This window comes from Helianthus annuus, chromosome 13 (assembly GCF_002127325.2).
Source record: "Helianthus annuus cultivar XRQ/B chromosome 13, HanXRQr2.0-SUNRISE, whole genome shotgun sequence".
Classification (NCBI taxonomy): domain Eukaryota; kingdom Viridiplantae; phylum Streptophyta; class Magnoliopsida; order Asterales; family Asteraceae; genus Helianthus; species Helianthus annuus.
In genome coordinates this window covers 91,229,577-91,243,482 of record NC_035445.2, presented here as the reverse complement: position 1 = coordinate 91,243,482, position 13,906 = coordinate 91,229,577, and the positions used below count along the sequence as shown (strand labels likewise).

Here is a 13,906-nt window from a genome sequence, read left to right as displayed (position 1 = left end):
TTTGGAATATGTCTAAGTAATTTTGGATAATTAAGTCTTAATTTAGCTAAACTTTATTTATTGTATGGTACTTGTAGTAGATTTCTTGCGTCTTGAATTCTTGATTTATCATTTAATAGTTGTATTTGACTACTTGTGTCCGATGTTTAAGGTAAATGGTGTTTTTTTAGTTTCAAGTTTAATGTTCGCTTGTGTTAGTGAATAGTGTTCATGAATTGTTCGCGAACAACTAAAATTCCTTAACAAACGAACAAAAACATTAACTTTTTTCGCCATGTGTTCACGAACATCTGCATTTCCTTAACGAACGAACACGAGCATGGCCTTGTTTGTGTTCGTTCGGTTCATTTACAACCCTGGACTTTCGGTTAACAATAGTCAAAAACTGATTTTGCTAGATTTAGTTCCGGTTACAAACTGGTTTTCAAGTTAAAAAAGATTAGTTCGGTTCCAAACTTGTTCTAGTTATCAACTAGTTCTGGCCGTTTTTTGTTAGTTTCGTTTGATTTAAACCGGTTTAAACGAAATGGATTTGAAACCGGTCTCAACCTTACGGGTTCAGTCAGTTCCATTTATATGTAAAGGGGTCAAAATTACATCATCTTGTTTTCATTATATAGATTGATCCGATTGATAAATCACCGTTTCTTTTAAATAGATATTAAATAGTAAAGTTTAATAGTTGCGTAAAAAGGATAAAATTTTAGAATGTACTATACGCTTAAAACACGAAGCCACCTCTCACTATGGTATTTGAGTAACATGTAACATGTTGTGATCTTGATAATAACTTTGGTCAATAAATGGTGAATGTTAATGAAAACAATAGATTATCACCATATAATTTATTATTTTAACATTGATATTAAGGATGTGGGTATGTTGCTAGCCATCCTTCAATGACTTTGATCTCTGCCATTCGTTGTGCAATCAACCATTCTGGGTCACTATCCATTGGAGTGTGCATATCCCAACAATGATGACCTAATCATTTCCACACAAACATATAATTAATAGTTAATAATTAATAAATAAAGGGTAATTTCACACATACTCCAACAAACTTGCAAAATATCTATATACCCTTGCAAAATTATAAATATCATATATACCCTTATAAAATAGTTGAAATATCGTATATATGAAATTCATTAGAAACAATTTAATAAAATGACACTTTACCCTTATTTTTCTAAAACTTTAAAATCTCATATATATGATCTTTTAACATCAAATATTATATTAACTCATTTCTAGCTTGATTTATTTAGCTTAAATATTATATATAAAAATACTATTGTTTATGGGAAAAAAACTAAAAAATAATAATAAAAATAGGTAAATTTGAATTTAAGCTTAAAATGTGTTACATGAAATAAGAATTAAAAGATGAGTATATATGAAAACTCGAAGTTAAAAAAGTAAGGGAAAATGATTATTTATCAAATTGTTCTTTATAAATTTGGTATATTTGATATTTTTAACTATTTTGTAAGAGCACATATGATATTTTTCGTTTTTGTTGGGTATACATGAAAATTTTCAACTTTGTAAGGGTATATATGAAATTATAATGGGTTTCAAGTGATTGAAATTATATCAACTATGTTTGTGGTTCTTGCATACCTTCTTGTGTATATATAGCAACTATAGAGTTCGATATATTTTCAAGAACTCTGTCATTTAAAAGAAAGACAATTTTATTCATGACAAATAATTTTGTAACACTATAAATGTATTAACAAAGTTGTGTTTCTTACCCGCCAGAGCTATACGGATCTCGTAACCCATTGGAAAATATGATGTTACTTGCAAATTTGTTCAACACATTTTTAATATCCTGCCAAAGATATAAACATATAATTTCTAGAGGATGACCAATAAAGAAAATAATAGGTTAACTTACATGCCCTCCAAACTCTATTGGTGCCCAATAAGGTCTTGGTGTAACACCAAACACTTGCTCACATTCTTTTGTATAGTTAACCATATCGAACGGCTTCGCTTGAAACATCGTATCATTTTCACCACGCCCCATTGGCATTACCATTTCGGTGCATGACTACATAAAACATATTTGCATATAGCATGTTACATTATACAAACATAACTTACTAATGTATGCAGAGTAGTGACTCTTTTCAATATAAATGTCAATCAATCTATCTACCTGCCAGTCCCATCCGAAATCCTTGCTTCGACTGTATGATGAAACTCGATTACATAATTGCCCATACACGGCGTTGTATCCCGCCATAACCTTATTGAGAACGTATTCATTATTATTAGTTGCATTGCAGAACGTAAGTAAGGAATTATCTTCGTTATACTGAGCCATATATTTATATCGATGCTCCAAATTGTCTTTGAGCTCTTGTGACGTGTTCAATGGCCTTTGGGAAAAATAAATATAAGAATTAAAATTGAGATAAAACATAACTACAAATTTAGGAAATATACAAAGATTGTTGAAAGGACCATGTATGTGAAAACCATGATAACCTTTGATAAATTGATGTGTATCTTGTTTTTTTTAACTAAAAAGGTACGATCTATACAAAAAACCTCAAAACTATCTTTGATGAAGTGTCAACATATAAATACATGTGTTATGTATCGGATCACGCCTCCGCCACAATGGTAGTGATCCAACATCATATCTCCAATGAAAAAAGAGTGGTGGCCCGCGGGGGGGGGGGGGGGGGGGGGGGGGGGGGGGGGGTTGTATGTCACGCTCGTGAAGAGGGTGAATTGTTTGGGGGGGGTTTGTGCCAAATGTAGATGGGAAAGGAAGGACCAGTTGTTATGGTTGGTATTTTCAAAGTAAATATTATAAATAGAAAGCATCAAATTGGAGGCTATCCATTACTAATTATGTTAGTTTTTAAAAATAAAATTTCATAAGGAAAATTAATTATTTTTCTAGAGTTAGAGCCAATTGGCACTTTGACCCTCTACCGGGAAAATTCTGCTCTCTGACCCCCTGACTAATGGAAAACTCTGCAATATTACCCTCTGCTGTCAAAATAACTTAACAGTTCTGTTAAATGGTACGTTAAATGACTATATTACCACCTATGCTTTGTTGTAAGCAAACGTATTACCCCCGGTGTTAAATGACTATGTCACGCTCGTGATGAGGGTGAATTGTTTGGGGGGTTTGTGCCAAATGTAGATGGGAAAGGAAGGACCAAATTGGCACTCTGACCCCTACCAGGAAAATTCTGCTCTCTGGCCCCCTGACTAATGGAAAACTCTGCAATATTACCCCCTGCTGTCAAATAACTTAACAGTTCTGTTAAATGGTACATTAAATGACTATATTACCCCCTATGCTTTGTTGTAAGCAAACGTATTACCCCCGGTGTTAAATGACTATATTATCCTTTCTTATTATCCCCTATGCTTTCTTGTAAGAAACTGTATTACCCCAACCCTCTCTCTATCTTACAAGAAAGCATAGAGGGTAATAAGAAAGGATAATATAGTCATTTAACACCGGGGGGTAATACGTTTGCTTAAAACAAAGCATATGGGGTAATATAAAAGGGTAATATAGTCAGGGGTAATAAGAAATGATAATATAGTCATTTAACACCGGGGGTAATACGTTTGCTTAAAACAAAGCATAGGGGGTAATATAAAAGGGTAATATAGTCATTTAACATACCATTTAACAGAACTGTTAAGTTATTTGACAGCAGGGGGTAATATTGCAGAGTTTTCCATTAGTCGGGGGGTCAGAGAGCAAAATTTTCCTGATAGGGGGTCAGAGTGCCAATTGGCTCTAACCCCAGGGGATAAAATTGTAGTTTACTCATTTTTCTAATTCAATTAGTATTGATAATAATTAAAAAATAATTAAGATACATTAAAAACTTGTAAAACCATAACATAAACAATAGCAGATAGTCTTATTCTTAAGGTTGTTATCTTCTAAAAATAGTTGGTTAAACTTAACAAAACGATAAAAGATATATCTTTTGATATTGGTATGTATGACAGTTTTAATACATATGTCAAATTAAGAGAAGTCCCTAAACATACATTATGTAACTATTTAAGGATGTAGTAACTTACAAGCAAGTGTTGAATATTTGAGAAAGGGTCGAAAGCCCATTTGGCTGAGCAGCAACCCTATCAATTTCGCCCCAAGAATCTTTAATGGTTTTGTAGCAAGTTTCACTTGTACTCTGCATTAAACATTGTATCAACAACTAGTGTTATGCCATGTACGTATTGCGGAGTGCTAAGTCGAATATTTCTTAGTTTTATAAAATATACATTTGTGTTTCGGTTACTTGTACATACTACTTTTAACACGATCTCAATAAAAATTACATTTAGTCAACCAATTAAACCAAAACACTACCATAGTTTTGCTAAAAAAAACTAAAACGATGGCAAACCTGTATTTTGATTTAGGGGAAAAACATTAATTTGTCAGGACCAATGAGCGAGTGCTAGACATCTACTTGCCACGAATAAAAACTACATTGAATTGGGGGCAAAATCGAAATTTTGAACTGGGGGCACAACCATATTTTTATTTTGAATTGGGGGCAAAATTGTAATTTTGAAGTGAGGGCAAAATCGTAAATTTGAGTTGGGGGCAAAACCATAATTTTGTTTTGAGCTATGGGCAAAATCGTAATTTTGAACTGGGAGCGAAATCGTAATTTTAAACTGGGGATAAAATTGTAAATTGGCAGGACCAACAGGGAAGTGTTAGGCAGCTGCCTGGCACCATTCTCCAAAGGCAAAATCGTAATTTTGAGCTGGTGGAAAAACCATAATTTTGTTTTAACCTACGTTTAAATAGTAATTTGGAACCGGGGGGAAAATCATAATTTTAAATTGGGGATATAATCATAAATTGGCATGACTAACAGGGAAGTGTCAGACAACTGCCTGACACTATTACCCCATCTTCCTTTTGTATATATAGTAATAAGAGTAAATTACTTTTTAAGTTCTGTGTTTTAGTGGTTTTAATCACTTAAGTCCAAAATACAAAAGTTTAATGTCCTCAGTCTTGTGGTTAAAAAGACTAAAAGTGATATAATATCTCGACATAGTCTTTTAAGTTAAACAAGTTTACCACTCCACGAAGCCTCTTTTTTACACATCCATCCATTCTTTATTTAAGCTAAAGCTGATGTATAATAACAAGTGGCTAGCCAATGACCTCTAGCTCAATTGGTAGGAGGATTTAAGTTCTTTTATGAAGACTCAAGTTTGATTCTCATTTGGTGCAAAAAAAAAGAGTGAGTCACTGGTGGACAATGATAGGAGACCCAAGCAGGTTTGGGTTCGATTCTTGAGCCAAACGGGTTTTACCGGTAATTTCACCGTCATGCCTACGGGCGGGGGGGTTACCGGATTTTCCCCGGAAGTGGTCGTGGACGACTCGGGTTACTCTCGGAGTACTCCGTTTGTCCAGTGGGTGTTCCGAGAGTACTCGGGATTGATTTGTTGGTCGTTCAAAAAAATAACAAGTGGCTGTTAGATGTCGGCTTTTGATTGGTCCATGAAGTTAGTGTAACAAAGACAGACTTACATTGAAATCATTAGAAACCACACGGGCATATCCGTTTTCAGGAGTGAGATCTTTGAAATAGAGAATTGGGGCAGATGCTGCCAATGCACCATAAGCGATGTGTGGATACTTCAAACGAAACCATGAGGCTAACACTATACACAAAAACAAATAAATTACTTTTAAAATATGACCATTTTATTTGATAGTTCTGAAAAAGAAACAAATTTCCTTTTTTATTAATATTCGATTTGAAATTTTGCATGAACATGCTTGTTGCATATTTTGGTCTAATAACCGCATGTATAAGGTACAATGATATCAATAAAAAATACTTTGGTGAAAATTTAGAATTAAATCACGTGCTATTTATAATTAACCACTAAAGCTCGAATCAAGATGAGTTTTAACGAGCCTAAGATCATTCACTACCGACTAACGCTCCTGCCACCAGGAAATCTAGAATGGTGGCCAGCGTGGAACACTTCTGGGTGGGGCGTGAAAGGGGTGGGGTTGGGCTGGCCACGTCGTGAAAGGGAGAAGAAGGTGGGACCCTACCATTTTTTTTAATTGCACCTTTAATTTTTTATTTATTTATTTTTAAACATGAGAAGATGGAGGTTTGGTGATGATTTGGGTTTTGAGAAGAAAAAGAAGATAATCTTTTGTATATTTTCAAAACAAACTCTAGATTATTTGACAATTTAACCCAAGGTTAAATTGAATTTAGTAAACCTTAAAAGTTTATAAACTAAACATATTATATTACTTATTATTATTAACTATTTAATTAATTAGTAGGACATATAAAAATTGATATTTAATTAAGTACAGAATAAAAAACGAATGAGCTAGTAATTGTATTTTAGCATTTATTGTTATTTTTTTTAAATAATTGCATTTATTGATTTAATTATTTAAGTAAGCTAGTTTATATAAAAAAACAAGATTTAAATAAATCGGTAACGATTAAAAAATGATGTGAGGGGAGAGGGGGGGGTGAGGTGAAAACTAGCGAAACCATAGAAAGGGTTAGACCATGTGTAGTGGTGGAACAAAATAACGCCCCCACCATGGGGCATTATCCGACACGTGGCATCCAAGTCAGCATGGGGCATTATAGCAAAAGTGGCGTAATGGGGCATTATGCCAATAACGCCCTTTCCAATCAATAAACAATTATTTTTTATAGAGAAAAAAAAAAGAAATGGCACCTTTACACTTGGAATTCTCCCACTGGCCACATCCATTATTGCACATCCAATTTAGCGTTTTAATTAAAACGCCGGCTTGCAACTTTTTGAATTATAACGCCGGCTAACGCCGGGTGTAGTGGGGAGAGGGGCGTTTTGGGGCGTTTTTTTTCAATTTTTTTAAAAAAATCACGTCCCACTACGGGTGGTCTTAGTAAAAAAAAAAGTGAATGAAAGTGGTATGATGATGTGTCAGTAAGGTGTGACAATTACTATATGATCTAATAGTGATATGAAGTGAAAAAAATAAATAAAACCACAATGGATACTAAACCTTACTAGACTCGCATGTCTAAATGAGTCTGCTATCTATAATCTTGTATAAATAACAAAATTTTCTTTTAGTATAATGAATATATATATATACATATATAAAATGAGAAAACCCATCCTAGTTAAAAAAATCCAGGAAACTCACATGTGTGGCTAGGATTCGACCACATCACTTGTACACAAAGATGAAGTCAAGGGTAAATTTGACATTTTACCCATTGACTGAAAGATGTGCAGGGGCCTTTTCAACTCTCTCACTTTTGCATTAAATGCATGTATTTCTTTTAGTTATTTTTCATTTTCAATTTCCCTTTTTAAAAGATTGAATCTCAGTCACCATATCATAAAAACCCACAATAACATAAAAGAAACAGTCGTTGTAAAAATCTAGAGATGCTTAGAGAGATAAATATTAGAGAGAGAAGATCAGAGAGAGGGGGAGGCAGTGAAAATCGGAAAGAGAGAGACCTCATGCTTTTTCACCTCAATTTCTTCTTTAGATCTAATAGCATTTTATCAAATACCATGATTGTATCAACAAAATCTCAACAAAACGGTGTCGAGGTGGTCGGTGGTTTCGGTTCAAAAAGATGTTTCGAATAAAAAAGATGATGCTTCAGATGACGTTTGACGATGCTCCAGATGCTTCGATTGAAGATGCTCCGAAAAGATGCTACCAGATCTAAAAGATGCTCAAGATCCGGCTAAAGATGTTCAATGTTGAAGATGATGTTTCAGATGACGTGTTCAAGATCTAAAAGATCCTCAAGATCCATAAGTATGTTTGTTTTCAGTTTTTTTTTTCAGATTTGCAAATTTTTTTGTTTTGCATATCTTATTTTTTTGTGTTTTGTAGATCTACAACTTTTTTTTTATTTTTTTGTTCAAGAAGATGAATGTTTATAATTTCTTATTTTCTGGATATGTTGTTTTTTATTACCGATTTTATCAACTTTTTTGTGTAAATATTTGTTTTCAGATTTGAAAAATGGAAACAATTTGATTTTAAGTTCTTATGTATTGGATTAAAATGTAAGTTACCTTCTTGTTTATTGTTATGATGATTGAATCTAAAAAATCTGTTGTTATTAGATTCTTGTTAATGAAGTTATATTTTTTATATAAATCTTGTAACATTGCTAGTTACATTACTTATGTTGGATTATTGTTAATGAAGTTTATTTTTGATTTAACAATTATCATAACAATTCTTTGCGTCTTAGTTTCGAAATGTAACAATCAAAGAAAATATGCATGTTACATTTTTTCGTGTTACATAAATAATGTATGTTACTGAAAATAAAGTGCATTGTTACACTTTTTTAGATTGTTGTAAAAATAAAGTGTGTTGTTACATTTTTTCCAGATTATTGTAAAAATAAAGTGACTGTTACAGAAACAAAGTGTGTGGTTACATTTTTTTTTGTGTGTTAGAAATGTAACAATCAATCAAAGCAAAAATGTCTGTTACATTTTCATTTTTTTGTGTTATAGAAATAATGCCCGTTACAGAAAATAAAGTGAATTGTTACACTTTTTTATATTATTGTAAAAATAAAGTGTGTTGTCAATTGTTTTTCCAGATTATTGTAAAAATAAAGTGTATGTTACAGAAACAAAGTGTTACATTTTTTGTGTTACAAAAAAAGTGTTACATATGTGACGTAAAATTGATCATGTAAAAATTGTAGTGTACGTACCAACATGTAACATCTTTTAGTAGGAGAACGACTTTTGTAACAATGTGATGTAATATAACACTTTGTGTCGGAGGAGAAAGAAAAGAAAACGTGTTACACTTTTATGTATGTGGATATCCTTTAAATGGTTAAAAAAAAAGAAGCATTTTTCTTGTTTTCTGGGTGTTTACATTTTTTGAATTTATACAGAAAATGTAACGTTTTTTTTGTACTTTTTTTTTTGTAAAATGTTATACATGAATTAAAAAGAAGCCATCATCTCATGAATGGATCTTAGGGTGATATACAAATTATAGTGTTTTTTTAATAATAAAAAGATGCACGAGAAAGGGGGATTTGTCAGAACTTTTTTCTTTTCTTTTTTTTTAATATGTATTTGAATTATGTGTTACATCAAAGGGAAGTCAGAAGTCAGATGCACCTGCATCCTCCCAAGCATACATTTGTAACTCTCCATCCCCATTTTACCCTTACATGTACTATTTAATGATTAATATAATAAAAAGTAAGAGAGATAATACCCAAACACATCACAACCATCCATCTCTTCTAATCAATGGTTATTAATGGGTTTTCAGGGTTTCTTCAACTCGAATGGGTTTTCAATTTATCCTTGCCCTATATATATATATATATATATATATATATATATATATATATATATATATATATATATATATAGTGGAAGGTTCAAATGAGAAGAATTTTTTTGTAAGAAGAAAAAAGAAGAAGTTCCAACCAATAAGAATGGTTCATTTTACTTCATTTAATATTTGTATTTAATTTTAATATAAGGGTATATTGGTAAACTTACTAAATCATTAATGTGTATTCTTCCCATTTAATAACTAGCTAAATTAAATTTGTAACTCCTTTTCAAAATATATATACTTTTTTCAAATTAAAAAAACAACTTAATTTAAAGTGTAGAATAAATTACTAGTTGTGTAGGATAAATCATGAGTTGTGTAGGATATATTTCAAGGTGTGTAGGATAAATTTCGACTGTGTAGGATAAAATTCTATATTGTGTAGGGTATATGTAGGAAAATTTTGATATGTGTAGGTTTTGTAGATTATAAGTAGGATAATTAGTAATTAGTTGACTAATTAATTAAAGAGAGAAAAATTAATGATATGAGTTATAAATGAAATAGCATTTTACTAATATGCCCTTTCTTCTTTTTATTCTCACATTAAATTTCTTCTCAAATGAACCTTCCCCTATATATATATATATATATATATATATATGTAGGTAAAGGATCCTGTAAAAAGTGCCCAAATTGTGAGAAGTATAAGAAATAATCTGGTGTTGACATGTGTCCATCAATTATATTAATGAATAAGGGTAATAATGTAATTTACTCCTAATAGTAGTTAAAGTCAATTAAAGGAAATGAGATCATGTGTTAACTATTTTAGGAGAAATTTTAGGAAACATATTTGTTTTTACGATTTTATACATCTGATTGTTTTATCTTCTTCATCATCTTTTAATCGCAACATCTTTTAATCATATATTGTTCATATCTTCTTTCATCATCTTTAAATTGCAATACAATGTTTTTTGGATTCCAGATAAAACACCATGCCTTGAATCATAGTCAATGTCTCCAGATGTTTAAAACACCACGCCATGAACAATGTCTTCAGATGTTTAAAACACCACGCTATGAACAATGTCTCCAGATAAAACACCATGACTTGAATCATAGTCATGGTGTTTTAAAATCTGGGAATGTTTTGTATTGATTGTCCAGATGTTAATACACCATCGATGTAATCACAATACAATGTTTTTTGGATTCCAGATAAAACACCATGACTTGAATCATAGTCAATGTCTTCAGGTGTTTAAAACCCCACGCCATGAACAATGTCTCCAGATGTTTAAAACACCACGTCATGAACAATGTCTCCAGATAAAACACTATGACTTGAATCATAGTCATGGTGTTTTAAAATCTGGGAATGTTTTGTATTGATTGTCCATATGTTAAAACACCATGGATGTAATCACAATACAATGTTTTCTGGAATCCAGATAAAAACTATGACTTGAATCATAGTCAATTTATCCAGATGTTTAAAACACCACGCCATGAATCTGATTACAGTTCTTCTAAACGTAAAACATCACGCCTTGAATCTTATATAAAACAAAGAGGCTTCCGATTTAGATTTTGGTCATTAATTCTTTCTGATATTTAAGGAAAAAGGAGTGAATGTAGGTGTTTTTGATTATGTAGGATACGGTTACCATATATATATAAAGTTATGTATTATGTGTGTCTATAATAAAATAACTAACATATAATAACCGGGCGAGTAAAGTAAAGCCAAGCTCGAGCTTAAAAAACTACTCATAAGTCAAACTCGAGTTTTAGATAAGAAACTAGCCGAACTTGAGCTTGGTTAACTTAAATAAACATGTATACACCCATAAATAGAACTTACTTCCACCGTAGGATCCTCCAACAACTATAACAGGACAATGTGTTGCAGATAAATTTTGCTTAAGATTAAGAATTATTTGAGCATAGTCTGCTAAAGCTTGTTCCGAGCTAAAGAATCCAAGATTATTGGAATCCTTATATGCTTCCTCTTTGGATCCAAATGGCATTGATGTCCCATAGTATCGATGCTGCAAATTAGTTAGATATTTTTTAATCCAACTTTTTTAATCAAAAAGAAAAATTATTTGTTATGGTATTTACCCACTATTCAACCAACCCATTTTTCTTCTCTAATCAGGGGCGGACCTAAGTGTCTGTCTAGGTGGGCGGGCGCACCCCTTGAAAATATGCTTGAACCATTCATATGCACCCCCAGCATATAATTGTTGGGTCCGCCACTGTCTCTAATATGCTTCTCTTGGTGAGGTTAACCAGTATAACCCGAGGGTCTCATACGTATATTACACGTAAAAAATACCTACAATGATTTTATGAAATCCTCTCTAAAGACTTACCTCTATGTACACCAAGAGACCATGGAACTGCGAAGCTAGAATCTCAAAAAATCCACTAACGGACACTTGGAAAGTAACATCTGCTTCGGCGCCCATATAAACAAAGATTGGTGAACTCGTGTTGGACCCGCCCCAATATTTGGAATTTACTATATATCGTTGTTGGAACGTCATGTAACTTTCGGGCTTGTAGTTGAAATGGTCAAGGGTTTGTGTATAGTTATAGAATACAAAATCAGGAGTAAGGGGCACATAGTCTGGCTTTTCGGTCAGAATGCTTAATCGCGGTCTATTTGTATGTGTCGCGGTAACAGATGTTCCGATGAACATGGAGATCAAGGCTAAATTCAGAAGTGGTGTCCGGCTCATTTCCGAAATCATATGTTTTGGTGTCAATAGAATAGTTGTTTAGGATTTATAGTTGTTTTTCTTGTTGTGTTTGGGAGTTGTAACATTTGACGTTCGCTTATTTTTTAATGATTCGTTATTGGCAAAGCGAACTTGAAACAACATAAACATAGTATATAACGATTTCTTAGTTCGATTATGACTTCAATATTTTTAAAAAGGAGAACTGAAAATAATTTTCCATCGTAAACTAAAAAAACAATGACTAAAAACAGAGGTTAAATATTTGAGGGTTTCATTCTTTTTTAAGAAAAAATCTTCATGTGTTTGTTGTTTAATAAATTATGGGGAAAGTTATTGTAAAAATAAACTTAACGTATAAAACATACGAATTGTATGAAAAGGAAAAAGTAGGCGGTGGTATTTTTGTAACTATCAGTAACTATCAAAGTTACTCTACAAATGTACCTGTAGAGTAATTTTGATCTTTCGTTGAGTAATTTTGTAAAATGGTCCTGTAGAGTAATTTTGTTCTTGTATGGTAATTATCAAAATTACACTAACCCCCCCCCCCCCCCCAAAAAAAAAAAAAAAAAAAAAAAACTGTAGAGTAATTTTGGTCTTGTAGGGTAATTATCAAAATTACTCTACACTTTTTTGAAAAACTTGCAGGGTACTTTTGATTCACTTGTAAAAGTAATTTTGATACATAGTAATTTTACAAAATTACTCTACAAAAGATCAAAATTACTCTACAAAAAATCAAAATTACTCTACAAGAGTAATTTTGATAGTTACTCATAATTACAAAAATGACACCGTGTTTTTTTATTTTTTCCTTCAGTTTGTATGTTTAGTACGTTAAGTTTATATATAATAGCTGAGCAACAAACATTTAAAACAAAAAAACAGAATAACTTGAGCATAACCAAAAGAAAATTCCAATCAAAACAGACAATGGTTCGTTTATAGCTTTTTATAACCAAACTTTATAATTCAGTAATGATAATAGATTTACAATATAAAACAAATATTACAAATGTACACTTCTTTATAAATAGTAAATCACTTGTCTACTCTTCTGTATTGTTTATATATTCTTACCTAAAAACTGACTAGATTTAGGGTGTAAGGGGTGCTCACCAGTGGCGGACCCAGGAATTTTTCCATGGAGGTGCGGAACAATTTTAAAAATTTTGGCCCCTAGGTATACGAGTAAAAAAATCGGTTCGTATCGGGTCAGGTCGGGTCGGGTCATGTAAAACAAACGAACATCAAAATAAATTTATATAATAATCAAAAACATGTAAACTTTGTTACAAACATAATTAAAACGTCGATGCCCTAAGGGTTTTCATTTTTTGAAATCTATCCAAAACATCATTTAAAACTAATTTTTTAAACAATTTCTCTATATAACATAAGTTCATCGCTCCATAACATAATGTTTCAGTTTTAATTTTCAACTATTCAAGCTTAGAAATCATAACGTTAGTTGTAATCACCCTAAAAATATATAAACAACATAATCACCCTAAAAATTATCTAAACAACCATAAACAACGTCAAAACACACAAAATTTCAAACATATTTAACAACTTTATTACCTTTTTTTCTCCTATAATATCAACCAAAATCATCAAAATAACAAAGAAACTTACCCGTGTTCGGATTCCTGTTAGATTTGGTGTCAAACGACGGTGGTATGGTGGCTGATTACAGTGGTCGCCAGCTGCTGGACTGTTGTCGCTGGGTGATGTTGTTCGTTGGCAGTGCAGGGACACAAGAGAGGAAGAGAGCGGGAGAGAATTTCTAAAG

At 32.1% G+C, this 13,906-nt stretch overlaps 1 protein-coding gene across 1 annotated transcript; it reads right to left on the bottom strand.

The window, feature by feature from the left end:
* Positions 1–694: 694 nt before the first annotated feature.
* LOC110901271 (lysosomal Pro-X carboxypeptidase) lies at positions 695–12,083 on the bottom strand. The gene is made up of 9 exons (XM_022148110.2): positions 11,740–12,083; positions 11,226–11,412; positions 5,561–5,694; positions 4,081–4,193; positions 2,171–2,393; positions 1,907–2,062; positions 1,761–1,840; positions 1,627–1,676; positions 695–984 (listed from the first exon to the last, which is right to left on the bottom strand). The coding sequence occupies exons 1-9, from the start codon at positions 12,067–12,069 to the stop codon at positions 866–868; spliced, it is 1,392 nt and encodes a 463-aa protein (XP_022003802.2). The 5' UTR covers positions 12,070–12,083; the 3' UTR covers positions 695–865.
* Positions 12,084–13,906: the final 1,823 nt, after the last annotated feature.